General features: G+C 45.3%; 1 protein-coding gene and 1 long non-coding RNA gene across 3 annotated transcripts; one reads left to right on the top strand and one right to left on the bottom strand.

Moving 5' to 3' along the window:
- Nucleotides 1-509: 509 nt before the first annotated feature.
- On the top strand, nt 510-7,141 carry LOC132445955 (uncharacterized). 2 transcript variants are annotated; one of them, XR_009522737.1, is made up of 5 exons: nt 510-1,391; nt 4,162-4,245; nt 4,730-5,910; nt 6,151-6,234; nt 6,608-7,141. It is a non-coding gene; the product is annotated as an uncharacterized LOC132445955 (long non-coding RNA). The 2 variants fall into 2 exon arrangements; XR_009522736.1 differs by lacking the exon at nt 510-1,391 and adding an exon at nt 3,254-3,921 and having other exon boundaries at nt 4,156-4,245.
- LOC132445954 (glutamate dehydrogenase, mitochondrial) lies at nt 6,896-21,922 on the bottom strand. The gene is made up of 13 exons (XM_060035959.1): nt 21,332-21,922; nt 18,027-18,107; nt 17,717-17,772; nt 16,585-16,648; nt 15,932-16,026; nt 15,066-15,245; nt 12,738-12,875; nt 12,137-12,274; nt 11,752-11,832; nt 11,177-11,300; nt 9,215-9,306; nt 8,703-8,765; nt 6,896-7,807 (listed from the first exon to the last, which is right to left on the bottom strand). The coding sequence occupies exons 1-13, from the start codon at nt 21,726-21,728 to the stop codon at nt 7,688-7,690; spliced, it is 1,629 nt and encodes a 542-aa protein (XP_059891942.1). The 5' UTR covers nt 21,729-21,922; the 3' UTR covers nt 6,896-7,687.
- Between the last annotated feature and the right edge of the window lie 637 nt (nt 21,923-22,559).

Below are 22,559 nucleotides of genomic sequence, written 5' to 3'. Positions count from 1 at the left end.
TGGGTAGTAGTCCGGGTAATTTTTACTTAAATGTTAGTAAAGATGAAAGCAGTAAGGCATCCTCCTTTCTTTGGCTAGAATGTGAAAGTGCACAATGATGTGAACAACTCATTCTGGTGTTTATAAAGTCGCTAGAATAAGGGGAAACAGTGTCTTTGAAGCAATTTTTTTTAAATTGTGAGCCCAACTATTCTTTTAAGGCCTACATGGAGATGTAACAAGTGCCCCGAATGGAACCTTCACGACAGCGCTTGCTAAGGTTAGGGGATAGGACCTTCCAGGCAGCGCGGCCTTTAAGGCTCCGTTGGGGGAACAAAACACCATCAAGTTAGAAAAGCCACTGTGTCCGCTGGTGGGGCCCCATGTTGTCCAGAATGTGCCCTTTTTATTTTTTTGCCCCTGCCCTTCAAACAGTCTGAGTCCGCCACTGATATCCATGATGATCTGCATGCCCCAAAAGCATACATGTAAATGTGGTCTCGGTTTATGCTTCAGGGAAAAAGGATGCACTGAGATACTGACTGTTGTTTATGTGTGTGTGTGTGTGTGTGTGTGTGTGTGTGTGTGTGTGTGTGTGTGTGTGTGTGTGTGTGTGTGTGTGTGTGTGTGTGTGTGTGTGTGTGTGTGTGTGTGTGTGTGTGTGTGTGTGTGTGTGTGGAGGGGCACGTATTTCTTGAGGCTTGCTCAAATAAAACACTTTGCCTTGGACAAACAAACATTGACTAATCATGGACAACAGCAGCTCAACAGACATTGATGCAACTGGTTATACCAAACATGTCATTAAAGAATGACAATTTTTCTGTTATTGCACGTTGCACATATCGTTCATGAGATCCCTGCAGCGGGCAGCTGCCAGGGACCAACTCCAGCTCTGCTGCTTAGTGCCTTGCTCAAGGACATTGCTATGTTTAACTGTCTGACCTTTTGGCCTTTAGAATGTTCAATCCGTTACCATTTTTAGTTAGGTTAAGATTCACCGTGGGATTGTTTTGGTTTCGTTATCGGGGTAGAGAGGAAAGTGTCAATATTAAATTTGAAATTCTGGTACAACAACAATGAGCATGTGTGCATGTGTGGTCTCCAATTGCATTCGCAGGTGTGGTTGAAGGTGTTGTGGGCGTGTTACCGTGTGTGTGTGTGTGTGTGTGTGTGTGTGTGTGTGTGTGTGTGTGTGTGTGTGTGTGTGTGTGTGTGTGTGTGTGTGTGTGTGTGTGTGTGTGTGTGGGTGGGTGGGTGTGTGTGTGTGTGTGTGTGTGTGTGTGTGTGTGTGTGTGTGTGGAGGGGGGACGTAGTTCTTGAGGCTTGCTCATATAAAACCCTTTGCCATGCACAACCCAAACATTGACTAATCATGGACAACAGCAGCTCAACAGGCATCGGTGCCAATGGTATGTGGTTTTGTTTTATAATTTTTCATTTCAATATAATCGGTATGCCCATCATGCATACACATGAACCTCCTGATCGTTTCTAGATGTCCGGTTCTTGAATATGAGCATATTGAGTATTGGAGAGTATTGGAGAACATCTTTGATAGAGATGCACATCTTCAACTTGGAATATTTGATCATTCTGATTCTGTGTTGTTATATCATGATATTTCCCTCTCTATGGTTTTCCAGCTAAAGCAGCAAAACCGAAAGAAGCTAAAGGAAAGGGCAAAGGTGACATTTGTCTCGATCATGCCTTTCAACAGTTTTTCTCTACTATTCCCAGACTGGGATTGGTTTGGCCGCGGTACATTGCAGATTAATATAGAATTTACTCTACATAAATGAAATTCTAAAAAGCAAAACAACACACACAAGTAAATATATATTTACCCATATATTGATATATAAATATTCATCTTTACATGTATGCAAATTGTTTGGACTTCTAAACAACTTGGATTAGAAAACATATATAATATATATTCATTCAAAACTTAAAACTGTTTTTTGTTTTTTTCGTGAATTGATCCATCCATCAAATATTAGTTTCAATAGGGGATTATCTAAGATGAAGGAATGAATTACTAACTTGAATTCCGATAATCTACTCATATACCCCTGTAACTAAGCAACATAAGTATGGAACTCTGATCTACATACTGTTGTGTCCCAAATGGCGGCACTGAATTGTTATCGCCATGAAAATAAAAATCCTTCATAATTTGAAGCTGAATCAACCACAGGCACCGCGTTTGTGTTTTTCATTCTGTTTTATTGGTTTTCAACAAAGAGACAAAAACATGAAGGTCATTTGTGTAGCGCCAGAACGTGGACGGCGGGAAGCGGACCATTTGAACAACTATGTCACAGTGAACATCACTCTCCTTCTCTCACACCCTCTGTCTGTCTGTCTGTCTGTCTGTCTGTCTGTCTGTCTGTCTGTCTGTCTGTCTGTCTGTCTGTCTGTCTGTCTGTCTGTCTGTCTGTCTGTCTGTCTGTCTGTCTGTCTGTCTGTCTGTCTGTCTGTCTGTCTGTCTGTCTGTCTGTCTGTCTGTCTGTCTGTCTGTCTGTCTGTCTGTCTGTCTGTCTGTCTGTCTGTCTGTCTGTCTGTCTGTCTGTCTGTCTGTCTGTCTGTCTGTCTGTCTGTCTGTCTGTCTGTCTGTCTGTCTGTCTGTCTGTCTGTCTGTCTGTCTGTCTGTCTGTCTGTCTGTCTGTCTGTCTGTCTGTCTGTCTGTCTGTCTGTCTGTCTGTCTGTCTGTCTGTCTGTCTGTCTGTCTGTCTGTCTGTCTGTCTGTCTGTCTGTCTGTCTGTCTGTCTGTCTGTCTGTCTGTCTGTCTGTCTGTCTGTCTGTCTGTCTGTCTGTCTGTCTGTCTGTCTGTCTGTCTGTCTGTCTGTCTGTCTGTCTGTCTGTCTGTCTGTCTGTCTGTCTGTCTGTCTGTCTGTCTGTCTGTCTGTCTGTCTGTCTGTCTGTCTGTCTGTCTGTCTGTCTGTCTGTCTGTCTGTCTGTCTGTCTGTCTGTCTGTCTGTCTGTCTGTCTGTCTGTCTGTCTGTCTGTCTGTCTGTCTGTCTGTCTGTCTGTCTGTCTGTCTGTCTGTCTGTCTGTCTGTCTGTCTGTCTGTCTGTCTGTCTGTCTGTCTGTCTGTCTGTCTGTCTGTCTGTCTGTCTGTCTGTCTGTCTGTCTGTCTGTCTGTCTGTCTGTCTGTCTGTCTGTCTGTCTGTCTGTCTGTCTGTCTGTCTGTCTGTCTGTCTGTCTGTCTGTCTGTCTGTCTGTCTGTCTGTCTGTCTGTCTGTCTGTCTGTCTGTCTGTCTGTCTGTCTGTCTGTCTGTCTGTCTGTCTGTCTGTCTGTCTGTCTGTCTGTCTGTCTGTCTGTCTGTCTGTCTGTCTGTCTGTCTGTCTGTCTGTCTGTCTGTCTGTCTGTCTGTCTGTCTGTCTGTCTGTCTGTCTGTCTGTCTGTCTGTCTTAGCCACAGACAGTCTTACAAAGCAGAGTATACTGGATCAGAGCATAAACGTTAGATAAACCATCAGGGGTACACCGTCTCTATAATAGTTATTATCGGGTGATACACTGGTGACCGGTCATTAACTGGAGGCTGGGGGCTGTGCTATCTTCCTCCACAATTCACTAGAGATTGGAACCGGAACCGGTTTAAGTTCAGAACCAGTTCCATATTCCTCTGAGCTCATCAATTCCCGACAAGCGTCAAAACCCGACCTACCACTATCTCGTCATCTCGCTGGTTATTTAGAAAGTCGAAACTTTTTTTGAATGTGAGCGAGAAACAAGCGATGAGTTTGTAACTGGTTCTACCATACACGTCATTAAAGAAGGAAAATTGTCTTCTGTCATTGTCAATTTCCCATATCGTTCAGTTAGGGTTAGGCGCAGTTAATGAGGCTGGCTCATATAAAACACCTTGCCATGCACAACCCAAACATTGACCAGACATGGACAACACCAGCTCAACAGGCATAGGTGCCAATGGTAATTTATTTTGTTTGATGTTTTGTTTTTTATTTCAATATAACCGGTATGTCTATCATGCATACATATCAGCCTTCTGATCGGTTCTTGATGTCCGGTTCTTGAATATGAGAACCAATCACCGGAGTATTGGAAAACATCTTTAATAGAGATGCATATCTGCAACTTGGAATATTTGATCATTCTGATTCTGTGTTGTTGTATCATGATATTTCCCGCTCTATGGTTTTCCAGCTAAAGCAGCAAAACCGAAAAAGGATAAAGCAGCAAAACCGAAAGAGGATAAAGACGCAAAACCGAAAGAGCCTAAAGAAAAGGGCAAAGGTGACGTTCATCTCGATCATGCCTTTCCAACTGTTTTTCTCTGCTATTCCCAGACTGGGATGGTTTGGCGGTAGATTGCAGTTTAATGTAGAATTTACTCTACATAAATGAAATTCTAAAATACCATACAACACACACAAGTAAATATATATTTACCCATGTATTGATATGTAAATATTCATCTTTACATTTATGAAAATTGTTTGGACTTCTGAACAACTTGGATTGGAAGACATGTAATATATATATTCATTAAGAACAAAACAAATAAAATATTTTTTTTCGTGAATTGATATACATCCATCAAATATTCGTTTCACTTGGGGATTAACTAAACTGTGTGTGTGTGTGTGTGTGTGTGTGTGTGTGTGTGTGTGTGTGTGTGTGTGTGTGTGTGTGTGTGTGTGTGTGTGTGTGTGTGTGTGTGTGTGTGTGTGTGTGTGTGTGTGTGTGTGTGTGTGTGTGTGTGCCTTTGTAATTGTAGGTGTTCAAGTGTTCAAGTCCCTTTCAGTCAAGAACGTGTGGAAGGGGATGGAGAAGCTCAGAGACATGACAAAAGAAGTTGCTGAACTGGCGAAGGTCATACAGGAGCTGGAGGATTGAATTTCTAACTTGTATTCCGATAATCTACTCATATATCCCTGTTACAGAGTAACATAAATATGGAACTTTGATCTACATACTGTTGTGTTCCAAATGGCGGCACTGAATTGTTATCACCATGCCAATAAAATCCTTCATAATTTGAAGCTGAATCAACAACAGGCTCTTCGTGTTTTTCATTCTGTTTTATTGGGTTTCAACAAAGAGACAAAAACATGAAGGTCATTTGTGTAGCGCCAGAACGTGGACGGTGGGAAGCGGACCATTTGAACAACTACTGTCACAGTGAACATCACTCTCCTTCTCTCACACCCTCTGTCTGTCTGTCTGTTTAAGCCACAGACAGTCTTATAAAACAGAGTATACTGGAACAGAGCATAAACGTTAGAGAAACCAGCAGGGGTACACCGCCTCTATAATAGTTATTATTGGGTGATACACTGGTGTCCTGTCATTAACTGGAGGCTGGGGGCTGTGCTATCTTCCTCCACAATTCACTAGAGATTGGAACCGGAACCGGTTCAAGTTGAGAACCAGTTCCATATTCCTCTGAGCTCATCAATTCCAGACAACAGAAGTTGTCGGGAAACTTGTTTTGAATGTACAGCGTGTGTGTCCTAATCAGATCTCTCCATGGTGTCAGCCTATACCCAAGAAATGTGTCTTAACGACAAGTGATGGGTTTGTAACTGGTTATACAATACATTTCATCAAAGAATGAAAATTGTTCTTCTGTCGTTGCACATTGCACATTTGTTCAAGAGACCCCTGCAGACCCGCAATTGCATATGTGGTCTCAAAAAGCATTCACATGTGTGGTTGCAGGTGTTGTGGGTGTGGTTCCATGCACCATGTGTGTGTATGTATGTGTATGTGTGTGTGTGTGTGTGTGTGGGTGGGTGGGTGTGTGTGTGTGTGTGTGTGTGTGTGTGTTTGTGTTTGTGTGTGTGTGGAGGGGGGACGTAGTTCTTGAGGCTTGCTCATATAAAACCCTTTGCCATGCACAACCCAAACATTGACTAATCATGGACAACAGCAGCTCAACAGGCATCGGTGCCAATGGTATGTGGTTTTATTTTATAATTTTTTATTTCAAAATAACCGGTATGTCCATCATGCATACACATGAACCTCCTGATCGTTTCTAGATGTCCGGTTCTTGAATATGAGCATATTGAGTATATGAGAGTATTGGAGAACATCTTTGATAGAGATGCACATCTTCAACTTGGAATATTTGATCATTCTGATACTGTGTTGTTATATCATGATATTTCCCTGTCTATGGTTTTCCAACTAAAGCAGCAAAACCGAAAAAGGGTAAAGCAGCAAAACTGAAAGAGGATAAAGCAGCAAAACCGAAAGAGGCTAAAGAAAAGGGCAAAGGTGACGTTTGTCTCGATCATGCCTTTCCAACTGTTTTTCTCTGCTATTCCCAGACTGGGATGCTTTGGCGGTAGATTGCAGATTAATGTAGAATTGACTCTACATAAATGAAATTCTGAAAAATCCCTACAACACACACAAGTAAAAATATATTTACCCATATATTGATACGTAAATATTCATCTTTACATTTATGCAAATTGTTTGGACTTCTGAACAACTTGGATAAGAAGACATATAATCTATATATTCATTAAAAACCAAAAAATGTTTTGCTTTTTTTCGGGAAATTACTGTATATACATCCATCAAATGGGGGATTATCACTAGGGGATTATCTAAGATGTGTGTGTGTGTGTGTTTTTAATTGTAGGTTCAAGTCCTTTTCATTGAAGAACGTGATGAAGGGGATAGAGAAGGGGATATCCATGACAAAAGATGTGGTTGATCTGGCGGCGGGCGTAGAGAAGCTATCGGAGCTGTGCAAGGAATGAATTACTAACTTGTCGATAATCTACTCATATATCCCCATTACTAAGTAACATAAGTATGGAACTTTGATCTACATACTGCGGTGTTCCAAATGGCGACACTGAATTGTTATAGAGATGAAAATGAAAATCCTTCATAATTTGAAGCTGAATCAACCACAGGCACCGCATTTGTGTTTTTCATTCTGTTTTATTGGTTTTCAACATAGAGACAACATTTGTGTAGCGCCAGAACGTGGACGGCGGGAAGCGGACCATTTGAACAACTACTGTCACAGTGAACATCATCACTCATCACTCCTACTCTCACAACCTTTGCCTGTCTGTCTTAGCCACAGACTAACAGTCTTACAAAACAGGGTATACTGGAACAGAGCATAACTGATAGCGAACCCTGGCAGGGGGGGGGGGGGGGGGGGAGGAGCATACGTTGAAAAACGTTAACATTTATAGGAATTTAAAATAAAACTCAAAATTTGACACACTCCCCCTCTGGCCCAGTATCTTAAACCCACCTTCTCTAACCTGTATCTGGTGTTACATATAGACATACAACTTTGTATAAACCACAGGAATTCATTCTGAACTAAGGCATCTTATGCTCTGGCGGAATGGCACCAAACAAAATACAAAAAAAAAATGAACAGGGCTGAACACGCCCACGAATGAACTGACTAGCAACATTTAGCGCAGCTGGACTTCTTCTTTTTGCTTCGTATATATAAAATAAGATCTTCAAAAACCAGAACAGAATTGTGGTTCTTTGTGTTACGGCACGAAGGGGGACAGATAGACAGAGGGACAGACGTCCACCATGTAAACTCAGATGTGTTCTTCAGGGCGGCGAGGCGCGCGGGGGGGGGGGATGGTTTGGGTTTGGGCGGCACTGATGATGATGACGACTAAGAGGGCGAAATGGGGAACGCGATCTCGTCGGCGGGAGGTGGAGCGCAATTGGCCGTTTAGGTGAAGGTAAGCCCCGCCTCGCTGTAGACCTTGAACACCTTCTCGATGGCGTTGACGTAGGCCGCCGTCCGGAGGTCCAGGCCCAGGTTGTACTTGCTGGCCGTGCGCATGATTTGCTGCAAAAGCATACAAACGTTCAGAAACCCATCACAAAAAACCACCATGATCAATTGTAAATGGACTGCATTTATATATATATATATATATATATATATATATATATATATATATATATATAGCGCTTTTATCCAAATAGCTTCACGATATTGCCTGACATTCACACATTCATGCACACATTCACACGCCGTCTGAGTCAACCATGCAAGCCAACATCCAGCTCTTCGGGAGCATTTAGGGTGAGGTGCCTTGCTCAGGGACACATCGACACTCTATGAGGAGCCGGGGATTGAACTAGCAACCTTGCGGCCCCTATTCTAAGATATAATTTCCGTAAAAACCCGTGACTAGTACGGCCCGGCCCGGGCCTGTCGTCGTCGGGTTATCTGAACCTCACCAACGACCACGGTCGTCATGTCATTTAGCGCATTTGTCCTTTGAATAGCTAAACTGGTTTAGACTGATGTGTTAGGGCTTGGACTCCGAACTTCGTTATTCGAATATAATTAGAATATCAAAAAATAAATCAAAATTCGAACGAATATTAGGCAGCCCTTAATATTCGAACGTGCAGGCCAAGAGGGAGAGACGTTGCAGAACCCGACGCAGTCTATTCATAATATTGTAATGACCACGGAAGAGGCAGTGAATGAAGTATTGATTAGACAGCGATTTATTAGAAACCTAATAAACTGTTGGAACAGGCAAGACCGGTAACCATAGCAACGCGGTAAACAAACCTTGCGAAGCCCAATCCAGGTCTTACTGAAGGCATTTAATGGTCCAAATATTATTAATAAATATTTGAATATATTCGAATATTAATATTAATAAACAAACAAACTTCAAATATGATTTTTCGGCAAAAGTCAAAGCCCTAGTGTGTGTCCTTACCCGGGAAGATCTCTCCATGGTGTAAGCTAGCCCAGAGTGCACGATGTCCTTCTCAGAGGCACCCTGCATACCAGAGGAAAGAAATGGGTCTTAGTGGAAAAAAATAAAAGAAAAAGGGTTGGAACCCGGAACCTTTAACTAACATACTGGACTGTCCTCTCCCCTTCACACATCACATTGGTCCATGTGAAAGATGCCCATCCCTGGGTCATGTCAAGGGTGACAAATAAGACGGGTGTTTGCAAGGTCACTATGGTAAGGGTGTGCAAACATTTAAGTTGAACAGCGTGCATGTACGTGCTTGTGCTGTTCCGATACTGACAAAGTACTCCGATAGCAACATTCCAAACGGTGCGCTACCACCAGTGTGCGTAATTCGATACCTCGTGAATATAAAAATGGGTCTTCAGAAGGCATCTTGCTGTGCAAGAGCTAATTAAAATGCATATTTGTGTGTGTGCGTGTGCGTGTGCGTGCGTGCGTGCGCGTGCGTGTGTGTGCATGTCACTCACAGCAACCCTAGCCTGGAAGTCAGCAGTGGGAACCACAGGAATGGGTCCTCCCTGCTTGCCAAACTTCCTCTCCAGACTCTCTTGCACAGACACTGAAGGGAGAGAGCGAGAGTGAAAGTCACAGAGTCAGAGAGAGCGAGAGTGAGCGGTTAAGGGAAAACGAGAAAACATTTTGCAGCAAGAGTTTCAAAAAGGGCCGATGCATTGACTCATGGGCCGCTGTAACAGAGCCTTTTTAAGGCGGGAATGTTGCTATGTTGTTTCGCCTCGCCCTCGGTAGAAAACATACAAACACGGGATGGATGGCATTTTTGTCACGCCTTTAAGCCAGGCGACAAAGCCGAATGGATGTCTGTGTTTGAGGGGTGATCTGGCGCACGGAGGCTAGGGGTGTGACGTTTTGAGGACTCGTCATGTGCGCAACACGCCTCTGGGGATCTAAACCTCTCTGAAGAAGGAGCAGACTAGTTGGCAGTGGGACCGCTCAGCCGGTCACGAGCTCTTCACCGCCTTTCTGCCTCAAACCGCCCTCTGCTTCCCTTTTATTTCTCCTACGACGCACTTCTGACCGCACAAATACCACCGTCACGTTACCAATCAGCAACGCTGCTAGCGTTTCAAGAGTGGTATGAATGTGCACGGATAGCAAAAGCAACCTAACAGTCCCCCCGGGCCTTGTTTAGAAAGCAATGTCGCTGCCCGCCGTGTGTATTATAGGTCCCACTAGACGCTGACACTGTTGTGTTACACGTCACACATCTGAGTCAGGAAGGATAGCCTGCTCTGTAAAAGCAGCCATAACGCCGGCTTTATTTGGATCTAGGTCAGAAAGGCTATATTCTATATATAGCTATAGTCATCAACAAATAAAACCACAAACAGTGGTTGTCAAACCATATACCAAACTGTTAGACAGTATCGCACTTAGCTCCATATGTATTTCTCTTTAGTAAGGATGACGTTCCTCTAAGGAATACTATGGAGGTAACCCGTAACATGTCTTGATTGTAGATTTTAGGCTTTATTATGCCCTGCCTTCGGTGAATTAACTGTTTTGTTTTGATTTACTTTTTTCTATTGTATGTGCTTTATCCTAAAAGAAAAAATTAAAGTAGAAAAAATAAGGATGACGTTCAAGAGCAACCATTAGATACAGGAAGTGCAGGTTTTAGGAACCACACCCTAGGATCCCATCTGTTGGGGATAGGCAAGGAGGCACCACCATTACGGTAAGAGATTTAAATCAATGGGTCATTAGCAGTCGAAACCCTTCAACTCGTCGTCAAACCAGTAGCGCAACAGAAAGGCAGGCTAGACAAGAGAGCAGAAAGGCAGGCTAGACAAGAGAGCCCTTCATAGAAACCGATATATATTGTCATACCCATCATTCCTCAGTGAAAAAGAAGAACAGGTACATCGCACTGTAAACAGGGCGAGGCTAAGTGCGAGTCTTGTAAGGTTTATAATAAATAAACTATAGTAGTTAAATATTTTTCATGATATGTTACTTATAAAACTAAAAGAATAATTGGTTTCCCACATTACTAAATATAATTTTTCAACCTGTATACTGGCCTCTGTAGAAATACACGTATTCCAAAGCATTATCCACTCATGCAGTTATGAGAATGAATAAGTAACAAAGTAGGAAATACATGCCGCCCCCATAGAAATTCTGCTAGAGCATGACAAGACTGCTAGGTTTGAGATGTACAGTACAAGTACATTTGAACAAAAGCAAAAACAAAACAAGAACAAACAGCAGTGAACATTAACATAATGGACCTTAGAACACTGACGACTAGCTCATCCGTGTGTGTGTGTGTGTGTGTGTGTGTGTGTGTGTGTGTGTGTGTGTGTGTGTGTGTGTGTGTGTGTGTGTGTGTGTGTGTGTGTGTGTGTGTGTGTGTGTGTGTGCGTCTGTGTGTGTGCGTGTTACAAGGACAGCGCCGCGACACTCACTGAGCAGGTGGTAGTTGGAGTCCCTCTCGTACTTGAAGGTCAGCCTGCCGTAGCTGACGTGGTTCAGGTTCTTCAGCCACTCAAAGTACGACACGGTCACACCGCCGGCGTTCAGGTACATGTCCTGCACGACCAGAGTGAACCAGAGGTCAGAGCTAGGCCCCAGGTCTGGGATGAGCACATTATGGAGTTCATAGTGGTGTTGGTACTGACGATGCCAGGTAGCCAACATGTAATTAGTGATGAAGATGAAATGTGGTTTGTAATGATGTCATGTAGTTCATAGTGTAGTATGTAATGAGATGTAATGCAGTTCATGGGCTAGATTGTAATGATGATGCAATATAGTCATAGTGCAGTTGGTAATGATGATCGAATGTAATTTATAGTGCAGTTTGTAATGATGACATATAGTTCATAGTGTAGTTTGTAATGATGTTTCGTACTTCACAGTGAAGTTTGTACTGAGGATGAAAACTAGTTCTTAAAGATGTTTCGTAGTTCATCGTGTAGTTTGTAATGATGATGTAATGTAGTTGATGGTTTCGTTTGTAATGAGGATTCTGTGTCCTTACGGGGATGACCATGACATTGTTCTCCAGGAAGATCTTGTCGGCTTCGGGGGTGGTGGGGCCGTTGGCGCCCTCTGCGATAATCTAGGACACACAAACACACACACATTGGAATACTTTATTTAGGACCCAAAGTTAAAACATAAAAAAACAGGGGGCAAAATGTCCGGTGCAACAGTTTTCTGATCCTCAATAGAAAAGTTACCATGAAAGCACACACACACACACACACACACACACACACACACACACACACACACACACACGTATGTCTAGCATTCCTAGCCTTTCACTGGCCCAAAACAAGGGGAGCCAGTAAAGGTGTCTACACCACATGTAACGGATACACGTGGTGTGTATCCCGTTACATCAAAGTGTGTGCGCTTACCTTGGCCTTGATCCTGGGGGCGTTGTTGCGGGTCAGCTGCTTCTCGCCGGCGGCGGGGATCAGGATGTGACAGTCGGCCTCCAGGATGCTGCCCTCGTACGGCTGGGCCCCGGGGAAGCCCACGATGGTGCCGTTTTGCTGCGCACACACACACACACACACACACACACACACACACACACACACACACACACACACACACACACACACACACACACACACACACACACACACACACACACACACACACACACACACACACACACACACACAAACAAATAACAGTCAGCATCTCAGTGCATCATTTTGCCCTGAAGCATAAACCGAGACCACATTTACATGTAGGCCTTTTGGGCATGCAAATGATCATGTATGGGTATGTATGAAAATCGGCACGGTGCCATGTGACCACGTTGCTGTGCAAGCGCACCGGGCACACACACGCCCTTGAGGTAGTGTGGGCTCTGAGGTACATATGTCAATACACAGGGTCCACATGAGACATGAGTCAATGCACATAGCCTCCAGGGGAATGTTAATCAACATTCAACGCCGCACATCACTGTCATTCTGGGTCCTCTTGAGTGTGTGAGTGAGTTACCAGTTTGTAGTCCTCCAGCTGCTTGGGGTCGATGCCCTCGGGGTTGTAGATGGAGCCGTCGATCTCGCCCACGCCCACGCACTTGGCCCCGAAGCGATGCAGGTACCTCATGGAGTGGAGGCCCACGTTACCGAAGCCCTGGGTTCAAGGGTCAAACAGTCGTGGGGGGTTATTGATTGTAGGACTGATGGCGAGGTCGGGTGAAATTGGCACCGTTATGGTCACTCGAGTGTGACTATTTGATTAGCGTATCACCATGGTCCGTGGCGTGTGGGGTGATGCAGCACGTCATTGACCGATGGTAATTCGCAGTTTTGACCCGTTCAGTAAATGGGCGAGGAAGTGGTTGAGTGTAGACATGTACTTTGAGTGCCCTCGTGTGGTCAGATTAGGAAACTACATGTGCAGTGACGCAGGGTTTCATACATCAACGTCACCCCTGACTTCCACCGGTTAGTCGTCCTTCCAAGGACGAGTGTGAGTTAGATCAAACTGGGTGAAAGTAATGGGACTGTTCACAAACGATTTGATTTTCATCCCCCTAAAATAACGCCTTTATTGGTCCTAATGGAGTTTTATGTTGATCTGTGGTTTTGTTTTGATGGTACGGATCTCTCAAAGAGTCTTCTTTGTTTGTCAGAACACTCGATCGCTAAAGAAATCCAGCCTAAAAGTCAGATAAACTCCACACACACACACACACACACACACACACACACACACACACACACACACACACACACACACACACACACACACACACACACACACACACACACACACACACACACACACACACACACACACACACACACACACTTTGAACCTTGCCCCCATGAAACAGCACAAGCAGCTGTCTGAGGCAACCAATCTAGTTTGCTGACTCCACCCCCACCCTCTGACACACCACCTGTCCCACCCAATAGGCCTGCACGTCATCTACACCCAACCCCTCTCACATCTCGTATGTTCTCCGAAAGTGAGTGAGTGAGTGAGTGAATACCAGATGTCCTCGATACAGTCAAGCTAAGCTTGTTGACGGTTTGTAAGGATCTGTTTCTTTAAGAAGGTTAGACTGCTTCACGGCGTACAGACACTGTAGCGCCCGGTCGTAAGGGTCTGGGGTAAATATAGAACGCTTTCCCAGAAAAAGGAGACCACTGCCTGGGGAGAAAGGGGGTTGGGAGACGTGACTTGCATTGTGTGTGTGTATGTGAGAAGACAAAAAACTGTTCTCTGCCATTTTGTAACACACACACACACACACACACACACACACACACACACACACACACACACACACACACACACACACACACACACACACACACACACACACACACACACACACACACGATGAGTCATTGTCCTTGCGAGGTTGCCATCTTGTCTCGCTGACTCAAGATCCTGCAGAGGTGGAGTGGAACTCCCCTCAAACTCCAGGTCGACGCCAGTCTGCATGTATACACCAGTGCCCTGAATTCCCTGTGGGAGACAGTGTCTCCTTCCTTGCAATGTGTGTTGGCGTGCGTCTGCGTGAACATGCAATGTGCGCGTGTCCTTGAGCTGGGCACGTTTTTAAATGTCCGTGTCCCCTTAAGGCTGACCTCTCCGGTTGGACAGAAACGTGCTGGTCGTCAGCAGGTTTCTCTGCGGCTCGTCTGTCATAAAGTCTGCAAAGCGGGTGTGTGTTTCACCTCATCTCAACATCCGTGCGTCCTGGCCTGAGTTTCTGTGTCTGTTTTTTTTCCTTTCATATGATTATGAGTGTGGATCTGCACACGTGTGTGAATCTTCGCGTGCTTGTGTGTATCTTTACGTGTGTGCTTGTGCAAACTGCGTGCATGCTCAGTTCTAAGAGGTAGTTTGTACCTTTGATTATAGCCTAGAGGAAAGCCTCAAGATAAAGGCTTCCTTACCGAATGTGTTATTAATGAGGAAAAGGTGCCAGCCATAACACAGCTAGGCTATAGTTGCCAGCTGGTGATTTTTATCTTCGGCAGCCTGGGTCATGTTCCTAAGCTAGCAGTGAGGGGGCACCAGCATGACAGGTATGTTCAAAGAAGAACGCCAAGCAGCGATCTAAAAACTGCTCAATGTGGAAATCGTGCGTTTGTTTGCGGGAAACCCTCTGCACGTCTTAATTGTACATACAACTGATATTGTATTGTGATTAAATTGTTATTCGATTTGTTTGCATCTTCTCATATGCATGTCCTGTATCTTCTAGTATCGATGTGGACATCAATACAATCATTTGATTGCGTGAATGCATGCGTGTGTGTGTGTGAGTGAGTGAGTGAGTGAGGGAGTGTGTGTCTCGTTTACCTGCACAATGAAGGTCTTGTCCTGGAAGCCCGGGGTCAGGCCGACCATGCTCATGTATGACGCTTCCTGGATGAAGTTCTCGATGCCGTGGAACACACCACGACCGGTGGCCGAGATGCGCCCGTGGATGCCTCCCTGGCTGATGGGCTTACCGGTCACACAGGCGTGGGCATTGATGTCCTGCGAAGGTGGGGGAAGAGAGAGAGAGGGAGAGAGGCAGAGAGAGAGAGCGAGACAGAGAGACAGAGAGACAGAGAGACAGAGAGAAACACACTTAGAAGGGAGTACGATTTCCCTTGTGCATTATGGGGCTGGGGTTCATGGTGCAATTCCTTCAATGACTTGAGGATTAGACGACATAAGAACTGGGACAGCTACCCCCCCCCCCCCCCGGGTGCCCTTTGCAGAAGAATATTCCCGGTACGGAAATGTATACAGGGCAGGCCCCTTGTGTAAGAAGGGGGAGGGAAGGAGGGCGGATGTGATGGGTGAGGTGGGTTGAGTGTGACGAAGACGAGTCGTTTACTTTGGTGACATTTTTCCCTTGCAAAACCCGCTTTACAAAAGATTCTATGCAGGGGCCCAATCTCTCCTCACTTGACTATTAGAACATATACATGGCTCCTGGGCAAATATTGTTCAGACCGCAGGCAAACAAAAGCTTGTTTGTGGTTAACTTTGATGAGCCCATGCTTGACGAAATAATCTGGTGAAGTTTGCGACATAGCAATGAACCGTGTCTGCCAAGTCCTCCTTTGTCAAACACTGAACAAAGCAAAAGGGGTTTAGTGAGTTTGGCCTTTGCACCGGTGCATGGGTAAAAAATAAGGTGTGTGTGCACGTGTCTGGATGGCTGCACGACTCACGGTATGTGCAATAGTGTTAGCGTAGGTGTCGGCGATCCAGGACATCTCCCTCTCTCCGGTGCTCATGTCCGGGGCGGGGACGTCGATGCCAGGCCCTGGGGAGAGCAGCAAGGGCAGGCGTTCAGACCAACAACCATGAAAGTAACCGCTATGCTCACTATTCTTACAGAAGTATCGACAGGGGGAGAAGGCAGTGTATGTGAAATGAGGCGTGAAGTCTGGAACTGTTTCACACACGCCAAAATCTGAACAGGACATGGAGGGGCCATAGTGTGTGTGTGTGTGTGTGTGTGTGTGTGTGTGGTCTGAAAATAAGAGGTGGTAACATAACTTTCTAAATAAAGAGCATTCTAACCAGACCAATGGTTACACTCAATGTAGACAAAGCCACATGCTACACACATTCAGGCTAAGAATAAGTCAGTGAAGTTGCCAATGTGTGGGACCTACAGAGGCTGTAAACTGAAGGCCCTCGCATGCAACCGTGACAACCAACCACCATAGAACACACACATGCAATCACTCCATACATGTTTGGGTTTGACACATGACCGCCAGCAGCCCATATAAGGAGATGCATGCATGTACAGTTATGTATGTGTGTGTGTGTGTGTGTGTGTGTCAGCTAGTACATATTTACACATGGACCTCACCGATGAACCCCTTCTTGGCCAACTCGATGGTGAACCTCCTTGTGATCTTCTCCAGCTCGTTGTCCTAACAGAGAACAGACATCAATCACACACATGTAACAACAAATCCCCTAAGTACAATCAGGATTAACGGTGCCAGGATTGAAGGACAATCCTGCCTAGAGCATTACAATGCCCCTTCATTCTGAATTACTTTCAAATTGTCAGGTTGAAAGGGATTTCCTTTGATTGTGAAAAAGAGGGTTTGCATGTGTTACTAGCTGTGCCACGGCTTCCGTTTGTGGCCAACATGTCTACAGATTAGTGGGTGATCTTCAACACACGGTGCCGATTCTTTGTGAAACTCTTAGCTGCATACAACTGGTGCCGTTCTTTCAGTTTCTGCTAGAAGGAGAGTCTAAACAAACCCGCCTTTTACATTTTTTCCCTCTCGAAGTCCAAAGGTCTGAGTCACTGTTTGTTGACCTGAACACTTAGGAAACCAATGGGAAATACCAGCGATGAGGCGAAAAGGGCTTGCAGCTCCTCTTTAATCATGTGCAAGCGGTTATCCATGGGCAAACATTCTCCTATCTAGTGGCCTTGGAGATATAAAGAAGTAATTATCTGCTTCAGCTGACAAAAATAACCAGGCCTCTCAGCCTGCAACGGGCACTCCCCCCTAGCCCGTTTGTCCCTTTTGCTCACATTCCCTTCGTCAGTCCCTACTTTTTGTCCGCTCCTTTCCATCAAAACAGTGGAAAGGGATACGCACCACTAAGCTACTCCAGTGTCGTTGTAGTGCCTGCGTTACTCGTCCCGGTACATGTGTGGGAGGGAAATGGAAACTGCGTGCGAGGGGAGGTTAGGGCTTGCACTGTAACTCTCTGTAAAGCAGTAAGCCAGAGTACACAGACTCCAGCCACACAGCACTGATTCCTATTGGACGTTGGCAAACCAGTGTGCCGCAGAATAACAAACAATCTGCCCGCACACTAATCCTCTTTGAGCAGTTTGTAACTCACACACAATTGCTTCCACGTGCATGAAACAAGACCACATGTACTAGTTATGACAATGACTTGAATCTCTGCAACAGAGACACACACAAAGACTCTCTGCATGAGAGTGTGTGCAGGCGGATTAGACTTACAGAGTAATTCTTGACGTTGATCTTGACTCCAGCTTTGGCTCCGCCGAATGGCACATCTGGAAAGCGGGAAGAGGTTACCATGCCGATTACAAACAACCAAGTGTTTGAGACGAGACTAAATGCAAGCTATATTACAATATCCAGACGCTCTCTATAAGATAATATCAATAGTATATCATTAGGTTGACCAGACAGCTTTACAATGGACAGTACAGTTCTAGTCATACGAATGTCGATACTCATAACGGGACCATGGAAAGGATCGCCACTAGAGTTGTCTGTTGGGAACAGATCGGCGCTCCTCTCTTACCAACCACGGCGCACTTGTAGGTCATGAGAGAGGCCAGGGCCTTCACCTCGTCTACGGACACATCAGGGCTGTATCGGATACCTGGAAGACACAGAGAGACAGCCAGGGGTCAGTCAGAGAAAGGGATTCTAGAATCACCACGTCATGTGACTATAGGTGCACTGTGGTGGAGAAGAACGTGTTAAGGTTAACAATTTCAGGTGCAAATATTTGAAAATACTATAAAAAAAATGACGAGACTTATCTAAGCTAGCTATAAAGACATTGTTCAAGTGGTTGAAGACTTTATTAGCCTTCTTCCTGAAGACCGTTTTGCCGATTTACATTAAACATTAACTCAACGTTCAAAGGCTGCAGTTAGGAGAGAGAGGACTGCAGCCTTGTAAACTCAATAACCGACGACAAGGGGAACGAAACAATTGAATTACGGGTCAGGGTGGATGATGGAACAGAGGGGACGACGAATCAGAGTGCGCTTTCTCTGGTGCTACGGGTACGCATGACCACATGTATACGGGTCAAAGGTCACTGATTTAGTGCCACCATTGAAGGTCACGTGGTGTGGGGGTCGCTGGAGGAGGATCTAAGCCCTGAAATACAACCCTGGGGTCAATGGTTCTCAATATGGGAAGCTAGCGGTCGGCTGCTGCGGTCACCTTGGCGACAGCAGCCCGTTGCTTAGTGCGGCTGACTGAATTATATTAAATCCAGAACCAGATGGGCAGCCTCTGTGACAGTCCTCCTACCCACTCAGTGGCAGAATACTATTATGTGTGAGCTAGATGTCATGAAGCCATCCAATAGAGTTAAGCCTGTGGGCATGCACTGCATAGAAGACTGCAGCTTGACAGAGAAAACGAAAAAAAAAAAACACCCAAAGACTTGTTTTCCCCAAGTGAAGGTATGTGCACTGAATGCGTATGGGGGCCTCCTCTGTGATTGGCCGACTTCCAAGGAGCCAGGGGGGGGGGGAAGAAATCGGGACACGCCTCTTTTCTGTTTGTACAGCAACTAAGAAAGCCTTAATGACATCATCTGTCTGCAAATATGACATCAGTCAGCTCCGCACAATCCATTCCTTCTCGTAAGTCAACAGGGCAGCCTCAAGTAACACATAAAACACACACACCTCCTAGAGTACACACATGAAAAGCCCCTCCCACTGAAGTGGAATACAGGGGGGCCGCCAATCAGGCCGTTTCATTCATGCTCGCCCTCCACTGGTTTAACCAGAGTGAACCCAAAGCCACTTAATAGCATTACAGGAGGTAGTGTGTGATGTATGCAATAGGCTTTTCCTAAACCACACAGGAGTACGCACACACTAAACAACCCAGCAGTCTCAGGGAGCAGACCGGGGAAGAGACAGTTCATCCAAAGGATGTGAGGAAGTTATACAAATACGAAAGAGCAGAGTCTGCATTTCCAGTGAGGTCAGTCCCGAGTTGAATTGAACAACAAGAGGTTGTTTGAGGGGAGTTTTCAGACATGACAAAACTAAAGAGCACTTATAAAAAAAATACAACACAAGGGGCCAATATCAGGGCCTTAAATGGTGAACAAGGTTCAGTGGTACTCCATAAAAATCGATAGTGGCAGTTACACCTCGAAAAACCAAATTGGCAGAAGTACCAACACTGTCATAACGAAACCTCTGTGAGTTCCTATTTTGCTATAGCGGTTCCTGCTACGTCTCCGTAGCCTAATGAGATCCAGAAGGGTTCGCATGAGGTTACAACAGAAGGGCTGGCCCGAAGGGGGAGGATTAAACTGCAGACCAAACTCAAACTTTCCACTCATTCATTTTCCACTTCTACCCCATGGGCGTGATGGCCTGTGTGGCCGGCCACACACATACACACAACTTTGTCGAGTGGCTGTACTTCTTAAAACAGGAGACAAACGCACACACACAGTGTTCAAAGTTACACAAAGAGGAGGATACATAGCCTTTGCACTTTGTTACCTCACCGAAGAAGCACAGTGTAAAGGTATATGATCCACGTCAATGATTAAACTTTGAAAATGAAGAACTGTTCTCACTCTGCTTTTTGTACAGGAAGTAAGGAGTCTTTTCTTTGGGGGGGGGGGGGGGGGGGGTATTTATGACTACTTAATAAATAATAAAGGCAACCCGTGTTTAAAAGCTGTGGCGGTATTTAGGTACACTTCAACAATACATCAACGGTCCAAGGACATTTCAAAAAGCGAAATAATATCAAGCTTATGTTACCAACAGCAAACATACCTCACTGGAATAGGCCTGTGTCTACCTCGAACAAAATGAGAAAGTGTAACTGAAACATTTGGCAAACCAGCCCAGTGTCAAATTAACGTCATTCATTCATTCAAGTCCAGAATGCAGAATGACACAAACGTCTTTCTCGAACTGAGAATATCTTGGGTCCCTCCTGCCTCTTCTTATTACAGGACCCTCCCCCACATCCAAACAGCTGACAAATAGTATTGCCCCACACACAACCACCCCTTCCCCTTCCAATCACCCAGAGTGCAATGCTGCAATCTCTAATAATGTCCCTCCTTGAACCTTGAACTGCAAAAACAAAAATCCCTTCCAAGTACATTGAACACTGTTCAAAACGTAGAATACGGGTCAGTTCACCTCAACCTCGTGTATGACACGGTGCTTGTCCGATGCTTCTAATGTAATGCATCAGCTGTCAACCAAAGTTGGCATCAACAGCTAATCAGCAATGACGGCAGCATGTTTTTCGTGGATCACATGCAGCGACCAGGAACGCCAGCCTACTAGATAATGCCCATTCAACAACAGCATTATGCACTCTCTCCACAATCCCACGCATGATTCATCAGTAGGCAGATACATTAATATCATATTAATTAGCCTTGGTGCATACAAATGCATGGTCAAAATATGCCACAGTCAAATTGAAGACGATCAAAAGGTAATTTCTTTCGACAAACTCGACTTTCACTAAATCGTATAAAAGGGTATAAAGGGTGGGGGGCTGTGTGTATATGGGTGGGGGGAGGGTCATCAACATTTTGCTAATAGCTTAGCAGATAGCCAAGCAGCTGAAGTGCAGTTCAGCTACAGGTGTAGAGGAAGGTCACTCGACAATGTGACCCTTCAAAACATGTTGGGTGACATGAGAGGGCATGGGAAACCAGTTTGGGCATTTGCATAGATAACGGAATAAATGCACATAGGCAAAGGGTCGGAAGGCTTGCGTTCACCACAGACTCCCCGGCTTGTTTATAGTGCTAACTGCTTATAAACATTGCCCGCCTAAAGCTATTGTCAATGGACCGGCGGTTCTTACCCCCTTTGCAAGGTGTCCTGTGCTGGCTGTGCTGGGCCCGGTAGCCCTCCACCACCTCCCACTCGCCGTTGTCCCTCTTGATGGGGAAAGACACGCTGAGGACGTGGTTACAGGGCTTGATGATGCGCAGGATTCCCCGCACACGGTTTCTCTTCTGCTCGGGGGTTTCCCGGGTCTTCAGGTCTTCGATCAGCTTGTCTTCGACAATGGAAGCGCCGCGGTCGAAGAAGCCCTCGACCATCCTGAAGAAATTGGGATCGTCTGGCACGTCCGCGGCGTTGGCATAGTTGCGGACCCGCATAAGAGACGAGGTAGCGGGCAGAGCAGAGTCCACGCACCCCGAGGCCAGAGCACTCCCCGCGGAGCGGGTGAGGAGCTCACCGAAATACCTGTACATGTTTGAGGGCTAACTAGCTATACGCGTAAACTAAAAAAGGGTATAAACGAAACAAAACAACATACACTATGGGATGGCAACTGGGGGTAGGGTGGGTAAAATGCCACAGTAGCTCCTCACCGTGGCCCGTCCTCTGGCAGAGTAGAGAATGACATGCTGTGTCTGCTTGCTTTAAAAGGCAGCACGACCCAAGCAGTGGTGGGCTTCGTGGGGATGGACGACGCGGTGTAGGAGGGTCACAGATGTGCGCGCTACCGCCGAAAGCCACCACTAGAGTGCGCTGCGCTCCTGAGTCTGCTGCGCCACCACACATTACCAAGAATGAGAAGAATTATTTCTTCTCATTTAAATCATTGTATTGAGAAGAATTTAAATCATTATTTCAATATCACTGATAAAGGTTGCGACCACAAGTGTAAAGGAGAGTATTTTAATTGCATGTTTTATATCTAGGATAATAGGAACATACTTTTTTTCTGCTGACGGTAGAAACCACAAGTGTAAAAGAAAGTATTTATATTGCTATGCATGTTTAATATCTAGGATAAATAGGAACGTACTTTCTTGCGACATGTCGGCTTTGCAGTTGTGGCTATTCATTAGCACAGGTTATGTACTTTGTTTCTTTTGTCTCCTAACGGTTTCCTATCTTTGCTGGCATCAGCATGATCATATCATAGATCCGCCAAAGACAGGGGTTGAGACAGTTGTAGCAGTGGTAACACATTTTATGGCTATGGTATTACCTGTATTTATGGATTCTAGCAATTGATTTACAAAATAATAATTTACAATGAGTCCTCAAGTGTGGACTTACTTGGAAGATGGCCA

Source organism: Gadus macrocephalus, chromosome 18, assembly GCF_031168955.1.
Source record: "Gadus macrocephalus chromosome 18, ASM3116895v1".
NCBI lineage: Eukaryota > Metazoa > Chordata > Actinopteri > Gadiformes > Gadidae > Gadus > Gadus macrocephalus.
Note: the sequence above shows the minus strand (reverse complement) of the source record. Positions and strands in the feature narration are given on the sequence as shown.

Coding starts and splice junctions, on each gene's coding strand:
- LOC132445954 (XM_060035959.1), bottom strand. CDS start 21,728: ATGTACAGGTATTTCGGTGAGCTCCTCACCCGCTCCGCGGGGAGTGCT. Junction 16,649..17,716: donor TCAACGTCAAGAATTACTCT/GTAAGTCTAATC, acceptor GTTCTCTGTTAG/GACAACGAGCTGGAGAAGAT. Junction 16,027..16,584: donor GGCCAAGAAGGGGTTCATCG/GTGAGGTCCATG, acceptor TGCTCTCCCCAG/GGCCTGGCATCGACGTCCCC.